Here is a 26,741-nt window from a genome sequence, read left to right on the forward strand (position 1 = left end):
ACCCTGTCAGATCTCAGTATACTACGATCGTTTATCGCATTGTCAGAACTTACTCTGGCTTTATAGGCATTAGCAGCACTGGGGCCTTGAGAGGGCTGTCCCTGTCCGAAGCTTGGTGCCGAAGGATTGCCGTAACTTTGTCCAGAGGGCTGTGTGGGAGCACCGTAACCTTGGCCCTGGGGCTGTGAGGGAGCACCATAACCTTGGCCCTGGGGTTGCCCCATTCCAGGATTTCCACCATACGACGGTGTGCTGGACTAATTAAAGCATCATGGAGTTAAATTATCAGTCTTACTTTTACAAATTTGATATACATGTATAAGTTTACTTAGCAGAAGCTGTATCAGTAAATCTATACATAAACTTTCATGTGAAATTATTGAATCTGATTAGAAACGCTTGATGAAGTACAAACATTATGGTCTAATCATAAATTAAACACGAATCATTTAAATTCAAGGGGCCAAATTTTCGTGGATTTTTGAGATTTTATTGGTCATTTCATGGATATGGTTGTCATACAACGAAACACTGTATAAACTGTGTATTTTGTTGTGATTTGAAAATCATGGGATGGGGAGGGGGATATCCATGAACTCCACAAAAATTCAGCCCCCTAACTTCAATTGCCTACAATATTTACAAAACAGATCATAGACCTTAAATGACAATTTAGAGATACTGCGCTTACGAAGCTTTGTGGTTGAGCCTGTGGTGCCCCATATCCGGGCTGTGGAGCTCCAAATCCTCCCTGTTGTGGATATCCTGGGGCACCACCAGCAGGTGGCTGCTGGGGGGCACCAAATCCTGCACCACCATACATGGTCTGCTGGGTGGGAGGAGGAGGACCACCATAGGATTGCTGAGCTGGTGGTGCCTGGGCACCACCAAAGGCTGGCTGTTGGGGATATCCCCCTGGCTGCTGGGGGTATCCAGCTGGCTGCTGAGGGTATCCACCAGGTTGTGGGGCACCACCAAACCCAGGCTGTGGAGCTCCGAATCCTGGTGAACTCTGATAAAACAAAGATATAACAGTAATTATTGCGAAACACAGAAGGTAGGTAATTCACATCATGTGATATTGAAAGTATTGTTATCAAAGCATTCCCTTGATACAGGGTTTAAAGCTAACTTTTTATGTCACCAGTCCAGCCGGACTGATGGAGTATAATTTTAACCGGTCCGAAAAAAATTTTACCAGTCCAACAGAGTTTTCCAGAAATAATTAAACATATTTCGTTAATGTTATTAAAATGAAATTTAACTCAATATGCCTCAGACAATATTGTAACACTTAAATGTGGGATTTATGTTTACGAATCAGATTCGTTTGATATCTACAGATTAAAGCATGCCAAATGTGTCTAAAATTCTACAAAATGATGATTTAGAAAATTAACCAATCCCATCGGACTGACTAAAACAAACGTCAGTCAGTCTGCCAGACTTCTAACCAGTCACAGACTGACGGGCATATGTTAATTTCGAGGCCTGTGATAGATACACATTCAATATGAACAACTATCACAAATTACGCAAAACAAATAATTTACACTCATCTAATTCTTGAATTATGTATAACGATTAACACAAAAAAATACTGTCAATAGAACTATACCCCAAATCCTATTTGTCCCGGAGCACCAGGATTGGCAGGATATCCTCCCGCGGATGACCCATAAGCTGCAGCATTAGCAGACTCAGGTGTGGGCATAGACATCTGTTAAACATAAAATATTGCATTTACATCTGATACATGTCAAACAAACAATTGACAGGTAGATTCAGCTGGATACACAAAATGCATACTGCAGTTGATAATATATGAACATGGGGGCCCATGGGCCACTTTACCTGAGCTAATGCACTTCACCCAATGTATAAAAAAAACAACCCCAAAACATCTCCCTCTTGTGGTTCCATCTTCAACTCATGAAGCATGGTGTGAGTTAATTTTATATTTCATAATACTAGTATCTATATGTATAGTTTAGGACTGAAACAATACGCCCCCTTCATGATACGATACATATTGCAATACTTATGCTACAATTCAATACTTTCAATGTGATACTAAAATTTACAGGAGAAAACAATAATAATTAACATTGAAGAAAAATTTAATTACCAAGATTCACAATCATGATTTTAAAAGCAAAATGTTTCCTAACGTTAAGATGACAATTGGATCTGTACTCTGTAGTTTTTAAAAACCGATAAAGTTCATTATTGTTTTCGTCAGACTCAAGGCAAACAACAGTCTGAATGTTATTGGATGCTATTTTGTCCCTCATGCAGGTAAAAAATAATAAGTACAGGCCAAGCCTGATGTATTTTACTGAACCCGTTTGTAATAAACATATCGAACCGAAAATCAAGGCAATGAATCAAACATTGAATCGAGCGTTTATATTGAACAGTATCAATATTTCGGTGATTCGTTTCAGCCCTAGTATACTTACAAACCAATTTGAAAAATAGTGCTTGTAAAGATTTTCAAAAGAATTTGTCTATGTAAAACCAGACCCTTGTAATAAGCACTGCCCTTTGCCATGGCTTCACTATGTAAAGAAATACTTTGATCTACACAACATGAAGATGTTTAGAACCTGCACCACTGTAGTTCTTAATTAATTAAAACATGAAATCACCATGTAAACATTTCCATTCTATTGTAGCCCCAAGTCAAAGTCACACAGTGTCTATTCACAGTAAGATTTCCTTTATAGTGGGTGGTGGGGGTGTAATGTAACATATCTGTCAACCTTGTAATTCTATTTTCGGATAAGATTGAGTAACTACATTCACTAACCAGATTTTAGAACATTTAATAATAACTCTACACATCTTTAAAACATGACACCTTTAACAAGGATGTTGTAACACGTGTAGTCCTGAATGACCCATCCTTCAGCTCTTTTCCTGTTTACTTAAGATTTCCTTTCCTAGTTTTTATCAAAAACCACATTTATTTAATCAGTCACCAGATATAATACCTGTCATGTTATCCCTAACACTGCTATGATTCAAGACCATTTCTGATATACCCGTATTGCAAAACAATTGATTGCAATCTTCTATACTGTGGACTGATATCAAAAGATATTATGATTAATGCAATTAACAAGAAATGCTTATTAAACAAGGCTGTCCCAGGCCCCATTCCTTCCTAAAACTTATATATGTTAGAATAAGGTGACTTTTAACCTGAAATTGATAAGAGAGAGCTCTACTACTTAAAACCTGCCTATGCAGATTCTTGATCACTATCAGGTGAAGGGTTCATTATTAGTCAGACTACCAACAGTTGGTGTATGCACAGAAAGAAAGACCTTTCACCTTTTATCGCAATTCACCTTTGAATTAGAACGCTTTACCCGATATAGTATTGCGTTGTGTGACGACACAATTCAATGAGACGATTGAACAATTTGAATGACATGTTTGATGTAATACAACAAGAGTTTTCATTGGCCGATTACAGCCCGCCCACTTTCTCGAGCGGATTCAGTGTAGCTGGAGAACTGTACATAGCTCTCTGAAAAGATCCACCTCTTATAAAAACCTTCGATTTACGGGACACAAAAAGCTGCGAACGGTTGAGGCCTGAAATCGGTGTATTCTTGTGTTGCTGTCTCATAAACTCAACATCAAAAAATCTTAACATATTTTCCTACTATATACTTGTGTCCAAACATACATTCAAACAAACATTCATTAAAGCCACACACCACCCGAAAACTCGCAGCTTCAAATGATTTCGTTTGTTGACGTAGCCATGTTAGGTAGCCGGTCAATTCGAACTCTTGCTATTGGTATCTATTCATAAAATCGGTTGTAAGTTATGTATTCGCTCTTCATTTATTATCAACACGAATAATTAATAGAAATTAAAACATTTTTGTACCAGTTTTTGTAAAGGTAAAATAAGCTCTAGATGAACGAAAATGCTACTGTATAAGCCCATTAGATGGAGATCGGCCGGCGTGGCCGTTCATGACTAATGAAAGCCGCACTGCCGTGAGTTTAGCTATTTGAATAATTATCATTTAATAGGACTGGGGTGGTATATTATTTAAACAATTTAGTTAAAATATTTGTGGGGTATTAGTACACATCTAGACGCTATTGTGCCAATATGGAAATGAACCGGGATTCGAATTGACTGGCTACGTCTACGAACGAAATCATCAAAAGCTGTGATCGAGTTTTTGGGTCGTATGGGGCTTTAATAAATAGTTGAAGGTATGTTTGGACACAAGTAGAGTAGGAAAATATGTTAGGAATTTTTTTTATTTTAAATTTATGAGACAACAACACAAGAATACAACCTTTTCTCTTTCTTCCTTTGAAGTTTTTTTTCCATCTAGCATCTGGCCGTCATGTTTTCAAATGCTGACTACTCCCGTATAAGGGAATTTGGGCGGACTTATACATATGGACCAATGAGAGTTTCTGTTGCATTTCGCAATTGTATTACAGACAGATTCAATTGTGTCGTCACACAACGCAATACTATATCGGCCAAAGCGTTCTAATTCAAAGGTGAATTGCGATAAACTTGAAGTTGATAATCAACAGAAGAAAGACTTAAAATTCACCTTTAAACTTGAAGTTGATAACCAATAGGGGTCTTCCAGTGGTCATAAACAAAATGTCTATGCAGTTTTATCACTATCAAGACCTAACTACTGAGTTCAATCTACCAACCAACCACCAAGTATATAGCAAGATGTCATATTCCTTCAAAGGGGGCATAACATCTCTATTTTGAGAAACGCATTACCTAGATATATGCAGTACAAATTCAAACTTCATGAAAGAAAATCATTGGCAGGAACTATGTATTAACCCTAACAATGCTGTTTATATCAGAAAACTATCCCAATATATAACTACTTGCATAATAGCATTTTGAAATATGGTGCATTCGAGAAAGCAGAATTATACAAATGTGTATCAATTAATAATAACATAATCCAGAGACTTTGATCATGTTGATATCAATATCTAATACATTGTAATAATAACAATAATATAAGTGTTCTAAACAATAGGTACACGTGTTAAATATCATAATTTGCATGCATGAATCTTATCCTATTAATTTTAAAAACCATCCAAGAGTATCATAATTATCATAATCATATGACTTTTGTAAAAACAAATTTTGAAACTTATCTTAAAATCTAATAAAGTATGATTGTTTAAAAAAATCTTCTTAACTATGACAGTAAATTTATACATCATGAGACTGCATACAACACCTTGGTGAAATCAATGATATTGATAGATTAAATAAATATTGTACTTGTGCTGTATTACTCATTGTGAATACATGTATTGGTTACTCAGGAATAAATTATCTCATTTTTAAAAAAAAAATAAATTCCTGTTTGAGAATGAGGAAAAAAGGACACTATGGACAAGATATTAACACACAGATCTGGGGGTGGGGGTACCACTGGAGTGGGAGGAAATCGGAACATACAGAGCAAACTCTAATGTCCAAGCAAACAAAAAACATATTCATTTCACAGAAAGAGGGAATTTCTTAAACAAGATTGTTTCAGTGAATGGACTCAAAAAACAACTAGGGGAAAACAATACACAATTTCCGAGTTGCCCAATAGTTCTTTCCTTTTGTGGAACTCTTGCGCACAGTGAGACGTAAAACATACTTTCGTCCACATGCGGTGGGTACAAATACTTATTGCTGCCTTCATATATTACCTAAAGGATGATTATCTGGCATCATGCAACCAACCAAACTGCTGGGACACACAATTTTAGTGAGTTTATGATTATTTGATAATAAAATAGCTAAAACGAAAATCGATAATCACCAACTTTCTTGGATTATAGTATCACTCATGCAGAAAAGGAAATATAAATTCATATTCAATTTAATGGTCTATTAATTCAAAGAAATGTCATTCTTCATATGGTCAGTTTAATGCATAGCAACGGCTGATATAAGCAGAATTTAAGCTTTTATTCTTATTTACATAGCTAGTCTATAATATATACATCTTGTACCCACCCAAGCGTTCAATGGAATACTGATTGTACCTCCATCACAGAAGAGTTGATATATCAGAACTTGCATATAGCATTGCTTATATATGTAGGCTTGAATGGAATAAATTGCAGTTTTTAACAAGTTAATTACTAACACTTCCCTGGGGGTAGCCTGGTGTTTTTGACAAGTTAAATACTTACACTCCCCTAGGGGAAGCCTGGTATTTTTAATGAGTAAATTACTAATACTCCCCTGGGGATAGCCTGGTGTTTTTGATGAGTTAGATACTTACACTCCCCTGGGGATAGCCTGGTGTTTGCTGGGGAAATCCTCCTGGTTGTTGGGGATATCCCGGCTGTCCTCCTGGATATCCATACCCGCCTCCTCCATAGGGGTAGCTCATGATTCTACACAACAGAAACCAAGAACAGTTAACTCAACAGATACACTAAAATATACTGCCCTGAACACCATGCATAGGTCTAAATCCGTGGCACTTTATGAACTTTATCTACAGTTGGTGATGTTTGAATTATGGTAGAGTTAAAATGTTTTGAAAGGATGACAAATAAACAAAAATATCACATTCATAGTTGCAGTACATGTACTATTGAAGTAGTTAAAAACCAAAAACCAAAACCACACAACAATGCAAAGATACCAATGTTACAAGCAGAATTTACCAACCTAAGAGTGGTCGATTAACAAGAAGCAATGCTCTGTACGTAAAAGTGTTACTCACATACATTTAATTGTTGCGCAATAATATCAATTTATATTCAAAGCTAGGGAAACCGATTGCGAAATCGGTACAGTGCTACTGAATCATGAGATTTTAAATTAACTATAGGATGAAAACGGAGAACGGGGTGGTGTATATTTTTAAGTCCCTTGGCTTTGACTGCATTTCAACATTCAACTCCAAATCTCAAGATACAAAAATTAACTGATAAACAAATTAAAGAAATTTCTTGAAAGCACTTAAACATCGCTTCCATATTCTTATATCAAATCTCAAACAAACCTAATTATATCGAGATGGTGATCTCTTCCTTATATTCCTCTGTCAAAATCCCACTCAGGAAGCTGCTATATCGACCTCTTAAATCGATCCCGATCTAAAAAAAAAAAAAAAAAAAAAAAGTTAGGATTATTATTTTTCGAGATACATATTTGTGGGATTTCCTTTATGTAAAAACAATATGATAAAAATGTTAACAAGGTTGCGGCAAGACCTACAAAAGGACTAGGCCTTAAACATTTTGAATTACTCCATCGAGTCTATGTGACGTTATCCGAGCCCGATTTTCTTTCACATTAACATCATTTTAAAGAATTTAAATAATACATAAATCTTATTTAAATTTATTCGAATAACTATTAAGTTTTTCCTGTATCAGGTTTTTATTATCATAAGTTCTTTAATTTTCAAAATATTTTTTTAAAATCTGATATTTTTTCCATTTGTTTGGTGTAATTAGCTTGACCTGTAGTGTTTACATTTTTCCTGCATTGATAGTGGAGACGGCTACTTTTGCAGAATGTCACAAAGCTCCGTATTTCTTTTGATGGTTGGAGGACAGATTGAATCAGCAGAGGTTTGTAAAACACTTTTCTATGATTTTAAGGAAAGAATATAATACCGATAAATTAAAAATCTAGTTACATTGCCATATACGTTACATGTAGCAACTTGTTTCTTAACAATTTTTGAAGTGCACAAATAATTAATTTAGGGTGATCTAGGCTAATTGTATGTTCATCTCATGAATTATATAAAGTATTATTGCCATTTAAATATACACTGTTGCTATATCCAAATGCAATTTAATGCATATAAATATTATGTATACACTAGTATATGTTTATGAATATGTGAAAACAAATCGGAAACAACAGCACAGTAACTGAGCAAGTTGACGTCTGGCTGTTAGAATCATTACCATGTACTCTAATCTTATTTGAATCTTTGTAATTTATTCATGCATTTTGTTTGTTATACCCCCCAAAATGAAATCTACTGAATATTCCAGGCATTTATTAAATTTTTGTAGTTTCCTGACTTTGATGACATATACTGCAAATACTGCTTCACATTTGGCCCGGATTGGTTGGTGACATCAGTAAGTTATACTAACAAATACTGCTTCACATTTCACCCGGATTGGTTGGTAACTTCTTCCAATAATCTGCATTCCACCTCTGGTATATTGTCGCAGATGACTACATGTGTATTTACAAATGCCCATGGGAACCACAGTGCTAGCAAACTGTACGGTGAATATTTACATCAGGTGCAGGTGCGCTTAAAAGCCATAGCTGGTATGGTAGTATGTACAGCTAACACATTTTGGTATTATGGAAGGGCGGTCATCTGGAGGCTGTCTTTGAATCCATTCAGTGTGGAAGCGGTGACAGATCTTGTTGGTAGGTCATTCCAAAGACGGATGGTAGATGGAAAGAATGACTGCTGGTGGCCCTTTGTCTTAGAGTAGGGTACGAGGAAACAGATGTCATGTCCACGGGTTGTTACTGTAGCAACTTCAATTGATAATACTAACAAATAGTGTCAAATACTGCTTCACATTTCAACCGGATTGGTTGGTAACTTCACTTGATAATACTAACAAATAGTGTCAAATACTGCTTCACATTTCAACCGGATTGGTTAGTAACTTCACTTGATAATACTAACAAATAGTGTCAAATACTGCTTCACATTTCAACCGGATTGGTTGGTAACTTCACTTGATAATACTAACAAATAGTGTCAAATACTGCTTCACATTTCAACCGGATTGGTTGGTAACTTCACTTGATAATACTAACAAATAGTGTCAAATACTGCTTCACATTTGGCCCGGATTGGTTGGTGACATCAGTAAAGTATAAATATTAACAAGTTTTGCATCCTTATCAGATGTATTTCAATATTTCCCTGTCAGACTGTTGAAAATGGAATAGTGTCCTGTCCTACATCATACAATACTCTCACATATCAAATGGACACAATTATTGCCAGCATAATTTCAGTTGTATTTTGTCAATGATGGTACATGCTTACTTGCTAAGGTCATGTATCACTAGTACTTTGCGTGCGAGTCTCACACTTTTTAAACCCATGTCATGGTCTCGCATGTGTTAAACAAATTCTCACTCTTTCCCAAATTTTCATCAAAAAGATTGATTGTTGAGTATCGGATGAACTCGGAAGTTGTAAATACGTTTCCAATGTCCCCATGTAATCTTCCCTATGAATAGACATTATAACCAAAATCATCAATCATCTTATTATGTACACTACCATGCCTGGAGGTTATACAACTTTTTGAGCACATTTTCATACTCAAAGCCTGTGCTCTAAATTGTACTTATAGTCAAAAGTGAAGGTTATAAAACTTTTATAAAATCACTCTCACACTCAGTTGTAGTACATGCTCAAGATTTTCGAGTACGTTTCGAAGCTTGCTCAGAGTTGTACTCAAAATAAACATGGCTGAGTTTGAGTACGACAAAAAAGATGTCTAAATGTGTTTTGTAAAATTCTCCTCTTTTTGTCTAAATTTGTATATATTAATACTATAAATGAATAGTATTTGTAACTAATGATAAATTTAGTGTTAATATTTTAATAATTGCTGATCAATCTTGTTTTACATTTGTTTGAAGTAGGAGTTGTGGAACTTCCATCATTGTAAAATAAAATAAAGTTTAGCCAGATTCTTTGGCATTTATACTGTCAACTGAAAATGAAATGATTATTGATAAGAAGAAACAGCACAGCTTTTGACAAATTTATCTGTATGCACAATTCAAGATAAACATAGACATATTTTATTTCTGAATTCATTGAGAGATACTTGATTGAGAGGAATGGCAAGTGGGCTTTTTTTTCCTTATAGGGCTTAGATGAAGGATTGACACAAGTTACGAAGAAAAGCCGTGATGACAGACAGCAGTTTGTGTGGAACTTCCCCCTAGACATAACATTTAAAAGCACCAATCCATTTGGATGTGAGTATTGATGTCATGTGATGCGTGTATAAATTCAAATTCTTTATTGTTGTAACACATCAAATTGAATGTGTAATGGTGTTCACATAAGTAAGCAGTAATGACAAAAATAGTTATAACATGACATAGCAATAGTGTTTCATATGTATGACAATAGTGACATTGAATATATCATCTTTGTCACTTTGAATGGCAATTGTGTGAAATTGAGCAAGTATAATTCTTATTTGTAACAGCATTAATATATAAAACACTACACCTTTTATAGCTAATAGCATATAAGAGATTATCTAAGGTTAAGACAATAAAAGATGCTTCAGAAGTTTGGCATTTATGCCAATGAATTTAGAAGTTTTTTTTCATGAGCATAAGTTCTGATGTTACAAATCATTGAATTATCAACTGAAATCTATTTGTGTTACTATGAATGAATTTGATTCATGGCGCTGTCAGATAAACAATAGGACATTTTATCATGTTATATAATAATTCTATATGATGGACAATGGGAAATATCGCTAATGGGGAAATGTTCCCAACCTGATCATTTGAAGAATATCTGCACGCATGTGTTGGACATGCACACAAAAATATAGGGCCTAGTAGTTTCCAGACAGTAAAACTAAGCTGTTGATAGCTGTGCATAATGCTGGGTTTGAAGGGGAGGGGGATATGTCAGGCACCTAGATATACCCGTGGTACAGGACTACTTCATTGTTGTTTTATTTACTGTATTGTATTACAAAGGGCCTCAGTTGGTCGTCCATGCCTATGGAATTGATGCCTTTGGAACAGACGTTGTAAGAGGTTACGGCGTAACACATGTACCCATCACGCCCGGCAGGTAAAATTCTCCTTACTGACTTAATCATGTACCTATCACGCCCGGCAGGTAAAATTCTCCTCACTGACTTAATCATGTACCCATCACGCCCGGTAGGTAAAATTCTCCTCGCTGACTTAATCATGTACCCATCACGCCCGGCAGGAAAAATTCTCCTCACTGACTTAATCATGTACCCATCATGCCCGGCAGGTAAAATTCTCCTCACTGACTTAATCATATACCTATCACGCCCGGCAGGTTAAAAGTTACTTTAAAAAAATCAAAGTTGTGGATAATGATATTTGCTCATTTTGTGGACACAGCTTTGAAAACATTGAACATATTTTTGTGTTTTGCGACAAAATACGAACTTTGTGGAACCAACTAAGCTTACATATTTATGAGAGAACAACAAATAGAATTGGTTTCAATGTTTTTAATATTATTTTTGGTGATTGTCCATTACAAAATTCGAACAAAGTAATAAATTTCATAATTTTATATACCAAACAGTATATATATTTATGTTGCAAACAAAACAGATTACCATCTTTTGAGGGTGTACTACAATATATTACTAATAGGATGAAATATGAAATTGACCATTGTATATTTTCAAAAAACTGTAATTTAAAAAAATTCAGTACAATCTGGGCTGTATGGAAAAATATTTTTGATTAATGCCTTTCCTCTTTATTTGGTACTGTCAACCTTATTGTGTTATTATAACTAAACTATGTGTGTGAATGTATGTATGAATGTTATCAAATACTAAAAAAAAAAAAAAAAAAAAAAAAATTCTCCTCACTGACTTAATCATGTACTCATCACGCCCGGCAGGTAAAATTCTCCTCGCTGACTTAATCATGTACCTATCATGCCCGGCAGGTAAAATTCTCCTCGCTGACTTAATCATGTACCCATCACGCCCGGCAGGTAAAATTCTCCTCACCGACTTAATCATGTACTCATCACGCCCGGCAGGTAAAATTCTCCTCACCGACTTAATCATGTACCTATAACGCCCGGAAGGTAAAATTCTCCTCCCTGACTTAATCATGTACAAATGTTAAAACAATTCACTGACTTACAAGTCATGTACAAATGTTAAAGCAATTCACTACCCCGTTAAATTCTCCTCACCGACTTAATCATGTACAAATGTTAAAACAATTCACTGACTTACAAGTCATGTACAGATGAACAATTCACTACCCCTGTTAAATACTCCTCACTGACTTACAAGTCATGTACAAATGTTAAAACAATTCACTGACTTAAAAGTCATGTACAAATATTAAAACAATTCACTTCCCCTTTTAAATATTCCTCACTTACTTACAAGTCATGTACAAATGTTAAAACAATTCACTGACTTACAAGTCATGTACAAATGTTAAAGCAATTCACTACCCCAAATTCTCCTCAACGACTTAATCATGTACAAATGTTAAAACAATTCACTGACTTACAAGTCATGTACAGATGTTATTAATTCACCTTCTGTTAGAAATGTCTGTAAAATAAAATCTGTCAACACTGAGAGATTTGTCAGCAGTCATGACGCGAGTTATTACAAAATCTGGCACTGGTGTCTTACAGGCATAAAGTCCGTCTTCCCATGTTTGTGCCAGAATCTTCATCTCAGTTACAGAAACTGACTGCCTGGATTTTAGGTCGTCGACCAGAGTATGTTGATGTGCGTGTGCTGGCCCAAGGGGAGGGGAGAGAAGGTAAGACTGGTTAAATTTATTTTTCTGAATTGGTGTCGATTAAAGCGAGATTACAAAACCTGCACACATTTTTCACCATGTAGAATAAAATTTGTACAAGATATATCATTAAATAGTGTTAAATTTTTTAACTTAGATTTTAAGATCATGTAATTTATCAATATCTCATTTATTTCATCAACAGTGACCAGAGTTAGATCCCAGGGTTTTCTCACAGTGTCATTTAATGTGGTGATGAAGGACATGAAAAAACTTGGTTATGACATCATTCCGTCAGAAATGTCATCATCAGTAATACCCGAGTCCGTGGCCGCCAAGAGTGGGGGGACCACGGAAACATGATTGACCCCCTCCCCTCCCCCCCCCCCCCCAAATAGTGCTCGTGAACATTGACAGGAGGTACAGCAACTCATTCACATTTATAGTTCATTTAGTGGAAGTCCGTCCAGTTTACACAGTTAGTGATGATGAAGTGTTTTGTTATATTAGTTAAAGTACTTTATTAAGAGTATGAAAGTTAACTTTTACCAATGATATACCTGTAGTTTTAACATTTTTATAAAAGATATAAAATGCATCAGGTTGCATTCAAAGTGGTAAAGTAATTTAATTAAGCATTTATATCAATTGATTCGTCATTTGTAAACATACAGAGACGCCCTTGTTCTCGTCTATTTGTTGGCCGGAGATGTTACTACATTTTCACCGATTCTGACTCAACAATATGTAGACATTTCAAATTACTTGATTTTCATATTCATGATGCAATGTTACATATTATACATTAAAATTATTAAAATCATTCTGTGAGTGTTCGTTCTCTTCTGAAAGCTTTTCTGTTTCCAAACAAGGGCAATCCTAAACCCAAACATAACAAGATATTGAGGAACTCCATTACTATCGTTGCAAAATAAGGAGACAACTCCTTCCTGATCCCCCATCATGTCTGGGCATGTGTGCTGTCACTAACAAGAGGTACATTGAGCAATGCTCACTAAGAATACCCCCCCCCCCTGCTTACCCCAATCTCCCAAAGGGTGTTGGTAATAGGTATAAACAACCTCTTTTCTGAGTGTAAAAAACAAATGGCATGACAAACCTTGGGTATTCTCGTTTGTAGGGAGAAATGGATTATCTAGGAACACAGCATCTCCATGCGATGAAAAAAGTCGTTAAAGAATTTAAATGGAAACCATATTGCTACTTCAATGTCCAGTGCGTTTGACCTTTTGACCCCAAAATCGATAGGGAACATCTTCATCCCATGGGTAGTCCATATGTATGATATGGTGACTGTAGGTGGAAAGGATAACGCTTTAGAGCCCGGAAACCATATTGCTACTTCGATGTCCAGTGCGCTTGACCTTTTGACCCCAAAATCGATAGGGAACATCTTCATCCCATGGGTAGTCCATATGTATGATATGGTGACTGTAGGTGGAAAGGATAACGCTTTAGAGCCCGGAAACCATATTGCTACTTCGATGTCCAGTGCGCTTGACCTTTGAACCCAAAATCGATAGGGAACATCTTCATCCCATGGGTAGTCCATATATATGATATGGTGACGGTAGGTGGAAAGGATAATGCTTTAGAGCCCGGAAACCATTGCGTCTACAGACGGACAACCTGATTCCGGTATACCCCCCCCCCTCCCACAACTTGTTGCGGGGGGGGGGGGGGGGGATAATAAAGATAATTCAAACATCTGATACTTTCATACAAATAGAATTTTAATTGCTTTTAGCTGTTCACAAAAGAAGCATGGCAAACAAATGTATTTTTGTCGATCATTAATGGGAATGATTGAGTGATGAATCAACTTCTCATGGCAAGCCTATATCCAAATCTGGCAACCATCAATACACTGAAAAACAAATACAAGGCCACATGTAAGTAATCAAAAACACTCAGTATCAGGATATACATTTATAATGATCAACTGAAATCTAATGTGTCGATCCATTAGAATTGTAAGCCCACTCCTCTATGATCCACTCCTAGTACTGAAGTGTATTGTGGAGAGCAGGATGGACAGTTTTGATTACATTGCAGTGATTGGGAGGCCAAAATGGCCTATGCGACTATGGCCACACGGTTCAAATTTTCAATGGACCATTTCGGATTTAATGGGTCATAAACAAATTGTGAAGGGCCATTTTCAATAAATAACATATTTGCAGTGAAACATTGTTTCTTGTTGTTTTTTTTAAATGAAACTCTGAATCATAATCTTTAAATTTTCATCGCTCTTGAAAATGTTTCTCCTTAGTTTCATTTTCCCCCTTCTCAATGATATCATTGTTTTTATCAGTATCTGACGGCGGTCTCTCTTTGTTATTTACATCATTTGTTTTTTCACTTTCTGTTGTTTCTACATTTCGCTTTGGCCTTCCGAAACTGAAACGTTAAGACAAGTGCGTGGTGTAAGAGGGAACAGTTTATTACTAATTTGATTTTTACCTACGGAAGCATATCAGGGCCGCAGCAATATCTTTTTTTAGTTTGTTATAACAAATTAATAATTTGTTATAACAGATTTAGGGCTGAAACGTTTCACCAAAATATCGATACTGTTCAATATAAACATCCAATTCAATGTTCGATTCATTGCCTCGATTTTCGGTTCGATACATTTATTACAAACGGATTTTGTAATATACATCAGGCTCGGCCTGCACTTATTGTTTTCCTTAAGGTTCATGAAAGTAATAATGAACTTAATCAGATTAAACTATAGAGCCATCAGGCATCTTGCAACATGACAGTTTGTAAACATTTTGCTTTTAAATCTTTAATTTTGAATCTTGATAATTATTTTTTCTTCAATGTTATTATTGATATCTTCTGTAAATTGTATCGTATTGAAAGTATTGAATCGTGGCGTGAGTATTGAAATATGTATCGTATCATGAAGGGGGCGTATCGTTTCAGCCCTAAACAGATTATTAATTTGTTAAATAACAAATTTAACAGATTATCAATATCAAGAGATCATGATAGACAATCCTGAATTTTCTCTCCATAATCTCCACATACCAAAGGTCTATGTCAAAAGACAAAAAAGTTATGGCCCAGACAAACTTTGTATGAGAAGCGGGAGAAGAAGAATTCACACTAAAACAATGTCCCCTTTCTGGGAAGGGGAGGTATAATTATTCATAAATATTTTTAAAGAAAAATGTGAAATACCACCACTGAGTACAAAAACTTTTCAATAAAGGACATGCCTACATTTTCAAAATGGGTTTCCTGCAAACTGAAAGTTATGTGCTCAATATAAGATCTCGCATCATGTACTAGAAGGCTTTATAACTTACAATAATTCAGAGTAGTAACTAAAGTGGCAATAAAGCAAAACAAGAGGTTCATGGGCTTTAAAGATCGACTAAGTCTGAGCTAATCTGCAAAAACTAAATATCACATAAATAGAATTTACATTATTTATATGTAGCTTAGATATGCAACCAGGAAAATTAGTATCAATTTTTTTAGCCTTTTGCGGTAGTGATACTTTTAACTAATGTTCAGGTTACCAATAAAGCATGTGGGCCTCTTGTTAAATTAATGATTTTAAATAGCAATTTAGGAATTTGAAATAACAAATCAATAATTTGTTATAACAGTTTGATAATTTGTTTTAACAAGTAAGTAATTTGTAATAACAAATTAGTAATTTGAAATATCAAATTAGTAATTTGAAATATCAAATTAGTAATTTGTTAAAACAAATTATCAATTTGTTATTACAACAATCTAAAATAAGATACTGCTGTGGCCCTAATATGTTTCCGTAGATTTGTTTATAACTTCCATGATGAGAATCCTTTATTTTGACAAAACTGATACAAAACCACCTCAGGGGTAGGTTTTTACCTATATACTACTCCGTTTACCTGATCAAGATAGATGGCAAGTGTGACCGGTCAGCAGGGGATTCTTACTCCTCTTAGGCACCTGATCCTACCTCTGGTGTGTCCAGGGGTCCATATTTGCCCTATACTTAATTTTGCATTCTTTGTGGGGTTAATGAGATTGATCACTGTTATCTTCACTTTTCATTAGACAATGTACCGCACAGGCACTCAACGTTTTAAATATCAATAATGAAAAAATTGTCTTCCTATAAAACAAAATATTCATGTGAATATTTTGTTTATAGAAAGACAATTTTTTTTATTATAGATATTTAAAATGTCGAGTGCCTGTGATGTACTGGTATGTATTTGTAAAATATTATGCCAATGTCTGGAAAGAAATTTTTTACCTTTGCCTATGACATACAACCTTAACCTGAAATAGAGTTTTGAACTGAACTTTTCAGTGCTTCATATGTAAAGTCTAAATCTTGATATTGCTCAAAAGATATTGTATGACCTGATTCATATAAGTTGCAAACAAACCTCCATTGTATGTATTGCATACTAAACGCAATTATACCTGAGTGTGGCCACTAGTCCTGCTGGCATGAACTTCCCAGAGTTGTAAAATCTGTACCCCATCACACCAGCTAGCACCCCACTTGTCGCTGACAAAATAAAAAGTCAAGTTATCCCATCACAGGAAAGATAAAGAACTAATGAACTAATGTCGTGAATTTTAATAGTAAATTAACTATCATAAGCCATCTGTCATTCTCTACAACTTTTATTCACGATTTAACAGTGTGCAAAATTAACCATGGACTGATAGACAATGTCTATAGAAAATCGAGTTGGTCTACAACGATCGTAATAGCTATAGACCGACTTGTCAGTCTTTAGGAATTCTGAGTAAAAAACTGGTTCCCCGCTACTTATTAAACATAATTATATGAAAAGCAATCAGTGCACGCCCTGGAATCAAACGGAAAGTGGTCAGTACAACAAGTTCCAGCAAGGCTAAAGTCGCAGAAAATAATGAGAAAACGAAACGTAGTAGAAGTGACTTAGATGAAGAATCAGACAGTGAAACTGAGCTGGAACAAAATAAAAAAGAAAACGAAATTCTAATTGAAAAGCTTATGCATAAAATTGAAAAAGAATACATGTATAATTAAACTATGAACAAATTACAAAATTGAATTTGTGTCTATTATTTATTTTTTAATAACAACACAGATTTACCCTTTCTATTCTATATTTACATTTATTTGTAAATTTTATAGAGTAGACGATGTCAAATTTTAATAAGAGAAAAATTTCGTGATGAGCCCATGATTACCATGATTACAATGAATATTGCATGTTAAATTTCGGTCTACAGGAATTTGTTGTGGTCTATAGGAAATGAAATGACTATGGACCGAAAGTCTATAGGACCTTAAAGTTACTTTCGCACACTGGATTTACCCATGTGTGACTATTAATTAATACTAGCAATGGAGCCCTCGTGTAAATATTTTGTATTCATGATTTGCCTCAAAGCAGATATTAAACCTATGTATAGTAATTCATATTCGCAATGAACACTTCATGCAAGTATTTTGACATTTACGATACAGGCATCAGAACAGTTCTGGTTTGAGTTACAAATATATATTTAAAATTCTGAGATCATATAAATAAATGTTGGTTGATTGTTATTGAAGTATACCATTAACCATTGTTGACATGACAGCTACTTAGTGTTCCGCCTACCTAGTGACAAGTTGACATTCTGTGGATCCAACGAGGTCTGATACGTTCCGTAGCCCATCAGACTCCCAAACGCCAGCCCTGCCATCAGAGAGGGTACACTTCCTGTGGGGAAACAATTAGATATCAACAAACACTAGCTTCAAAATATCAAACATACAATACAGGTCTATGTCTAATCACTGTGTACAACACTTAAATTGGATTCCCTTTCACTTTTAACATAAATCAAACACCTTTTAATACTGACAACTAGAAATTGATATCACTGCAGAGCTTTAAAACGAGATGTCACTGCAGAGCTTTAAAACGAGATGTTATTGTGAGACAGAAACACTGATGTCACTGCAGAGATTTAAAACAAGATGTTATTGTGAAACAGAAACACTGATGCTCCTGGATTACATCATTTTAGTGAATAATTTTCAAAGTAGGACAGAGGTCAATTTCAAGGTACATATACCAAGGTAAAAAAATTTGGTACCATTGGAAAGGTCATCTCAAATTATGCTAAATACATGTATGAGAGCAGTGCCTTGTGGTTTAAAAGATATGGCTTATATTAAAAGGTCACCAGATCAAAGATCGTGGTATGCAGGCGCGTAGCTATGTTTACATCAAAACGCCCGGGCGTACACATCAAAAAAAAAAAAAAAAAAAAAAAAAAAAAAACTATTAAATGCTACAAACATAGGTGAAAAATAAGTGTCTGCAGTATCTGCGGTACATTAGTCTCCCCCGGACCCCCTTCCAGGCTCCTTGAGCGGCCCCCAGACCCCTCGCCATACACATTAATTAACTCAGGCTACGCCACTGGTATGTATACGCAACTTCCAAGATATCAGCTCTTCTGTGATGGAGGTATGTTCAGTATTCTGTTGAACGCTTGGGTGGGTACAAGATGTATACATGTATTATAGACTAGCTATGTAAATAAGGATAAAAGTTTTGAAAGCGTAAATTTGGTTGGTATACATTAAACTGAACGTATGAAGCCTAATTCAAACAAATGTGGTAGTATCGGTCTATATTATCTCCATTTCATTATTTTCTACTTACTTGTCTACGTAAATTCCTATCTTCGTATTCGAGTTGTTTATTTCATGAAACAGGAAGAGAGTTATCTTTTATTTTCAAACGTATTTTATTACAAAACTTCTCATTGGTTACTTCTAGATTTATTATCAAATCACATTACAGGTAACTTTTACTTTCATTCTTTTGTTAAGAATAGTATTTAAACCCGAGCACAACCGTGCTCGGGGCTTCTGCTGAGCCATTCCTTGCAACAAGGTAAATATCAGGAGTTGCCTCACCCTGTATTTTTGATTATTGTTTCTTTATTTTTCCTATTTAGTTATATTTTTCTCTCAAGCCACATTCATTCCCCGGGATTATTATTTTGGTATTTATCATACAATTGTTGAACTTTATTAAAGGTTTAAAACTTTATTTATTATTTTATTGCTAGCCTCACTCTAGGCGGACTCAAACTTACCTGGAAATATCTAAAGGGTTGAATACTTTATATAACACCTATCATCATTTAAAAAAAAACACAACGCGAAGTAAAAAGAACATATCAATAGTAGTGGCAGAATGCCCAACTACTACACAAATATTATTCTTGATACGGTCAGTTTAATGCATACCAACCAAATTTATGACTTAAATTTTCAATTAAAGAAAGGGCTCCACAAAGGGAAAGAACTATTGGTCAATTGTGTATAGAAAGGTCTTGCCACAAGGATTACACAGGTTTGTGAAAATATAAAATCCCTACCTTTTATTTTGTAAAATATATGACCAAGATCAAAGGTACATGCGATAGCAACCATTTTTTAAAAAAAATCTCTCAATGGCATGGTAATATATAATAATGACTAATAAACACATTTATTTTGTACAATAAGAAGAGAAACCTAAAACAAGAGGCCCATGGGCCACATAGCTCACCTGAGTCACCTTGGCCCATATCTGAAGACTTTCGATATATATTTGCATGTAAAACCTTAGTCCCTATTATGGCCTAAACTACCCTTTGCAAACTTGAATCTACACTATGTCAGAAAGCTTTCATGTAAATGTCAACTTCTTTGGCCCAATGGTTCTTGAGAAGAAGATTTTTAAAGCTTTTTCCTATATATTTGTATGTAAAACTTTGATCCCCTATTGTGGCCCCATCCAACCCCCCGGGGCCCATGATTTGAACAAACTTGAATCTGCATTATGTCAGGAAGTTTTCATGTAAAAATCAGCTTTTCTGGCTCAGTGGTTCTTGAGAAGATTTTTAAAGATTTTTCCTATATATTTGTATGTAAAACTTTGATCCCCTATTGTGGCCCCATCCAACCCCCGGGGCCCATGATTTGAACAAACTTAAATCTGCATTATGTCAGGAAGCTTTCATGTAAATCTCAGCTTTTCTGGCTTAGTGGTTCTTGAGAAGAAGATTTTAAAAGTTTTTCCCTATATATTTGTGTGTAAAACTTTGATCCCCCCTTGGAGCCCCATCTTATCCCCAGGGGCCATGATTTGAACAAACTTGAATCTGCACTATGTCAGAAAGTTTTCATGTAAAAATCAGCTTTTCTGGCTCAGTGGTTCTTGAGAAGAAGATTTTTAAAGATTTTTCCTATATATTTGTATGTAAAACTTTGATCCCCTATTGTGGCCCCATCCAACCCCCGGGGCCCATGATTTGAACAAACTTGAATCTGCATTATGTCAGGAAGCTTTCATGTAAATCTCAGCTTTTCTGGCTTAGTGGTTCTTGAGAAGAAGATTTTTAAAGTTTTTCCCTATATATTTGTATGTAAAACTTTGATCCCCCCTTGTGGCCCCATCCTACCATCGGGGGCCATGATTTGAACAAACTTAAATCTGCAATATGTCAGGAAGCTTTCAGGTAAATTTCAGCTCTTCTGGCCCAGTGGTTCTTGAGAAGAAGATTTTTAAATGACCCCACCCTATTTTTGCATTTTTGTGATTATCTCCCCTTTGAAAGGGACATGGCCCTTCATTTGAACAAACTTGAAAGCCCTTCACCCAAGGATGCATTTGGCCATGTTTGGTTGAAATTGGCCCAGTGGTTCATGAGAAGAAGATGAAAATGTGAAAAGTTTACAGACAGACGGACGGCAGACAAAATGTGATCAGAAAAGCTCACTTGAACCTTCGGTTCAGGTGAGCTAAAAACTACGGCCTAATCACCGAAATTACATATTCATGTGCCTGAAATCATTAAATACTGGTGTTACTACTGAAATATATGTAACGTGTAGCGGTCACCTAGCCAGTTGCTGATCACGCTCACTGTTGCTTAACTTGCGTGATCAAGAGAGATAATCTACCACATCACTAGAAAAGCTAGCTCTCTAGCGAGGCAGTATAAGTTCCCCCTTATACTGTCTGCTACACTTCCCCCCACTCGGGGAAGCTACGTCCCGAAGCTTAGTGTGAGGTCTCTCTGATTTTTTGGCGCTTCTTCACCAATGTCATCTGCCGTTACGGACGACAAACACCCGTTGTCCCCTGACGAAACCACGTCTGTACATGGACAAGAAGTCCCAGACCTCCAAAGAGATGCTACCTGAAAAAGGCCCACCAAACACCAGATCAGTCACAATGCTGCCACCAATTTGTAACTTGTAGTGGTCACCCAGCCAAGTGCTGATCACACTCACCATTGTTTAGCTTGCGTGATCAAGAGAGATATTCTACCACATCACTAGACAAGTTAGCTAACTAGCGAGGAAGTACAAGTTCCCTCTATACTGTCTGCTACACTTCCACCCGCTCAGGAAAACTTTGTCCTGAATCTTAGCGCGAGTTCTCTCTGAATGTTTGGTACCTCTTCAGCAACAGCATTCACTGTTCCTGACGACAATCACCATCGTCCGCGGATGAATCCACGTCCATACTCTACCTGAAGCAGGTCTCCCATCAAAGACCAGAATCCTACCGCTGCCACCATTTTGTAATGTGTAGCGGTCACCCAGCCAAGTGCTGCTCATACTCGCTGTTGCTTAACTTAAGTGATCAAGAGAGACACTCTACCATATCTGGACATGAGAAAAGCCAGCTCTCTAGCGAGGCAGTATAAGTTCCCCCTTATATTGTCCACAACATATATAAGATGAGGCAATTTCCATTGAATTAAATTTTTGATGTCAAAAGACAGCTAATGTCCCTTTAAAGTAATTTCCAAAAATTAGGTCAATAGTCAAGGTTACAAGCCTTGAATTAAGGTCAACAAACCTGGTATTGTTGGAATAAAGGTCTTCTCACAAAAATGCACATGCTTAATATAAAAACAGTACTTCTTATGATTTAAAAGATAAGGCTGATATTAGAATTTTCTAAAAGTAGGTCAATGTTAAGGTCACCAGGTCGGATATTTTGGTGTCAATGGAAAGGTCTTGTTACAAGGAATACACATACCAAATATAAAAGGTCTACCTCTTAGTTATGGCATAAAAGGTATGACCAAGGTTAAAGTTTTTTGCCAGACAGATGGACAGGTCAAAAACTAGATGCCCCCAAATCTTCGATTAAAATATAAAATAAAAATGTCATCATATTGAATGAAATATATCGGAAGAAACAAAATTAAGCCTATTGCATGTCTCTTTGACAATGCTTTTTATAATCCCAGATTCCTCCGACTTTTACCCCCGCTTTTATATTGTGACATGTGCGGGGGTAAGAATATGTCACAATATAAAAGCGAAAAGCGGAGGTAAGAGCTCGTCAGAGGAATCTCGGATTATGCTTTTCAATTATGTTACATAAAAAAAAAATGCAATAAGAATTAAGAATTTTCCTCCTGCCGTGTAACAAGAAAGGTCTTGAAGACGATGCATTGGCGATAACTATATCCTTTATGTCTACTGACCTGCTTTGACATATCCCAATAAACCCCCTGCCGTCACTGTCACGGAGTATGCAAGGCTTACAATATCCACGCCACCCATCATTCCAGGAAATTGAAAGTACAGTGCGGTGGTGAGATTAATTTGCTTCCCGTCCATTTCAGTCTGGGATATTCGCTTACCTTTTCGCTTTTGTTTGGTACCACCACATTTAAGTACAGCTCTTTAATCCTAACAACTACTCCCCTCCTATTTTCTCTTCTTTTCTTTTTTTTGTCCTTCATTTTTACCCTATCCAGGGGCGGATCCAGGAATTGCAGTTATATGGGTTTTTGGAAGTAAAGTAATTCAAGTAATTCAAGAAATCAAAAGATTTTGTCATTTATTTCTCCGGAAGTGGAAGAAATGATTGCTTTTTTTTATCGTTTGGTACACTTTTCTAAACAAGATATCACAAATTACCTTAAATTTGAAAAATCCGCCAGTGCTATCAGTCCATTCATTTTAACCCTATTAGTCCATTCTCTTTGATCTTGTCCGAGTTGTTTTCCCATAGTCAATTACTTTGTCAACCCATACTCTTTTACTCTGTCTGCCAATTCTCTTTTACCCTATCTGTCCATACTAATTTACCCTATCTGTCCATACTAATTTACCCTATCTGTCCATACTAATTTACCTGGTCTTCCCAAACTCTTTCTTTCTGTCTGCCAATCATCATTTACCCTCTCTGCCCATGATCATCAATTTACCTTTTCTGTCCATACTCATTTACCCTGTCTGTCCATAATCTTTTACCCTTCCATCCATCAGTCGAGGTAGATCGCGAGTTCGAGCCCCGTTCGTGCCATGGCCGCGTCAAACAAACAAAAATAGTCATTCCTACTTCGTCACACGCTTAGCATTCAGAAGTGAAGATCACGGCTCTTTCGGATATGATTTTTAAAACGTAGGCCCAGTGTCGCAACACGCTTTGACACGCTAAAAACATATTTTTTATTTTGTAAAATCTTTGTAACAACACGGGTAAGTATAGAGTATAGTGATGAACTATATATTTCCCCTAAAACACGTCGCTAATTTAATACTGGATATATCAGGCATTTCTCATCTGTATCCAATTTCTGCTTTATTCGCGAGAATGTTCGAATCGCGAAAAATAAATTGGCGCAAATTTTTTATCTATCTTTGAAAGAACACGGGTAAGTATGGAGTATATGATAAACTATGTTGAGTGAGCGGTGTTCATTGATTACCATACCGGTCATGGCTTTTGTATTTTCAACTAAAAACACTCAAATTAACATATTTTGACCCCATACAGGCACCATTTGTTTGTTTGCTTTAAATCTTTCCACAGCCTTGGCGTAAATAATATACCTAATGACAAAAATGACAAATTGTGATCCCCTGAGCTTGACCTCTAAAGGAAGGAAATCATACATGTAACATATTTGTTATAGAATTTAGAAATTCATTTCAAAATTAAGGATTATCTCCCTCACGCATAGCTCTTATCCTTAGACGAATTTGACTCTACTTTTTTGGCACACTGTTTTCCCCTATAATATAGCTCTAAAACTTCATTGTTATTTCTGATTTCAAACATTTCGATTGAGCATCACTGAAAAGGCATTATTTGTCGAAATGCGCATCTGGTGCATCAAAATTGGTACCGTATAAGTTTTACATGTAACATATTTGGAATAAATCGTAAGAGAAAGTTGTATTCTGTCGCTTGTTAAAATTTCAAAGTTCTGCCTCTATCTTATTTAATTTTATTGACCCATGATATGTGACAAACATAGGAATTTCATGTAAAAGTTTTTCTGGATTTCCATACCCTTCAAACTATCAAAACAAAATGAAGGTAGGATGGTTAATAGAAATGCTCTCTTAAAACCTAAAATAAAACATAAAAGTGAGCGGTCTTTAGCGCATACCTTTTCTTGGGATGGAATGGTATTATCATAGCCCCGGATGCGTAACCCGAACGCAGTTTACCCAAGATTGAGCAGCGTTAAAAATGTTTAGGTGTAGAGTGGTTGGCTAATTATATCATGGGTGAGCTTATTTGGAATGGAAATAAATATTATAACAGTTTAAATTAATTGTATGAATGAAAGCTTATCGCACAGAATCGAGAAATGACTGAGAAAATTATCATGGTAGTGGTATGTTTGAAATGAAGGGTGTTATTAACTTCAGATGGTTATGTGTTGTTGAAAAGTACAAATACATGGCCTATAAAAGCAATTTAGAGCGAGATTAATAAAAGCCTTTTGGCTTGTTTCTCAATTTATTTCATGTATAAAACATTGTTTGTAAACATTATCGAATTATTTACGAATAAATATTGTTTAAACTAAAAGCAACGGGACCCTATCTATAGTTTTTCCGGGGTTTTTTATTAGCACTTGGAATGAACTTTCAAATGTTGGTGGTCATTTGTATAAAATTGATATAGCTAATTAGTAAGAGGGCCAGAAGTTAGTATTGAAGTCAATGGGGAATGAGTTGGTACTCTTTTCCTGGATGACCCTGCGCCGTGGCCTTTGCACCTTGGACGATCGATCCCGATGCCGGCTTATTCTGCAGGATATTAGATATACCTTTTCTTGATGCATAGTGTGTATTGCAGAAGTTCATATTTTTAGTTAGCTTTATTTACACATCCCCCCCCCCCCCCCACCCTCGCGCTGCTTTTTTCAAAACCTTTGTCCCGAACTAGTCCATATCGTGTTCGTTTACAAAACTCACGTGAATACATTGAAATATCTTTTTCAAATATTTTGTAAACGCTAAACGAAATTATTTCCATACCGGTGACGATAGGCCAATGGTATAGAGTGTTCGCTTCTTAACCTGGAGGTCGTGAGTTCGACCCCCCCCCCCCCCCCCCCCCCCTACTACCATGGCCGCGTCAAACTTAAGACGTTAGTACATAGGTAGTGATTGCTACTTCGCCAATCGCTTAGCATTTGGAAGTGAGAATCACAGGTCTCTCGGATATGACTTTAAAAACGGAGGCCCAGCGTCACGGCAGGTATTGGCACGCTAAGAAACCTTTGCTGATACGGCCCCTAGCGCTAAGCACTTCTCCTATAGTATAGTGACGTCTCAATATGAGTGACTGAATAATTCTTGACGGGACGTAAAAAATCGTTATAACAATGTGGTTTGCCAATACAACCTATCATTGTGTCAAATGCTGTCTGACTTGTTTCCTACCGATTGTTAGGCCGTTCTTAGCACACTGATTTTGACTACGGATAGCTCCGTTTGCCTGATCAAGATGTAGGACTCACGGCGGGTGTGACCGGCCGACAGGGGATGCTTATTCCTTCTGGACACCTGATCCCACCTCTGGTATATCCAGGGCTCCGTGTTTGCCCAACTACATGCATCTACATGCATTTTGTATTGCTTATAGGAGTATGAGATTGATCATTGTTCTTTATCTTCAACTTCCATGACATCATTACTTCTTCACGAATCGATCACTTACAAATAGTGAAAATTTAATTCACGTTAATTCATCACTTATAAATAGTGAATATTTAATTCACGTAATTCAATCCCTTAAAAATACTTCATAATTAATCATTCGTGGACATTCAATACACAGTTTTTAGATCGGATTCACGGAAAAATCAA

The 26,741-nt window shown here is 36.1% G+C and overlaps 3 protein-coding genes across 3 annotated transcripts in view; 1 reads left to right on the forward strand and 2 right to left on the reverse strand.

Annotated features, from left to right (window-relative positions):
• LOC125668901 (annexin A6) overlaps positions 1-7,140 on the reverse strand; it is a 67,381-nt gene extending 60,241 nt beyond the window's left edge. Inside the window, exons 1-5 of the mRNA XM_056161318.1 lie at positions 7,047-7,140; positions 6,315-6,429; positions 1,619-1,720; positions 692-1,012; positions 54-257 (exon numbers count right to left, since the gene is read on the reverse strand). Of these exons, the coding sequence (XP_056017293.1) occupies positions 54-257; positions 692-1,012; positions 1,619-1,720; positions 6,315-6,425 (738 nt within the window). The 5' untranslated portion in view covers positions 6,426-6,429; positions 7,047-7,140. The remainder of the gene's footprint in view (positions 1-53; positions 258-691; positions 1,013-1,618; positions 1,721-6,314; positions 6,430-7,046) is intronic.
• On the forward strand, positions 7,139-13,398 carry LOC125667885 (B9 domain-containing protein 1-like). Its single transcript, XM_048901546.2, has 6 exons — positions 7,139-7,620; positions 8,077-8,145; positions 9,925-10,036; positions 10,784-10,880; positions 12,465-12,595; positions 12,780-13,398. The coding sequence occupies exons 1-6, from the start codon at positions 7,564-7,566 to the stop codon at positions 12,935-12,937; spliced, it is 624 nt and encodes a 207-aa protein (XP_048757503.1). The 5' UTR covers positions 7,139-7,563; the 3' UTR covers positions 12,938-13,398.
• Positions 13,399-14,307: 909 nt separating this feature from the next.
• LOC125667887 (transmembrane protein 14C-like) lies at positions 14,308-23,330 on the reverse strand. Its single transcript, XM_048901547.2, has 4 exons — positions 23,108-23,330; positions 18,214-18,315; positions 17,036-17,123; positions 14,308-14,462 (listed from the first exon to the last, which is right to left on the reverse strand). The coding sequence occupies exons 1-4, from the start codon at positions 23,241-23,243 to the stop codon at positions 14,414-14,416; spliced, it is 375 nt and encodes a 124-aa protein (XP_048757504.2). The 5' UTR covers positions 23,244-23,330; the 3' UTR covers positions 14,308-14,413.
• Between the last annotated feature and the right edge of the window lie 3,411 nt (positions 23,331-26,741).

The sequence above is a fragment of the Ostrea edulis genome, chromosome 4 (genome assembly GCF_947568905.1).
Source record: "Ostrea edulis chromosome 4, xbOstEdul1.1, whole genome shotgun sequence".
Taxonomy (NCBI): domain Eukaryota; kingdom Metazoa; phylum Mollusca; class Bivalvia; order Ostreida; family Ostreidae; genus Ostrea; species Ostrea edulis.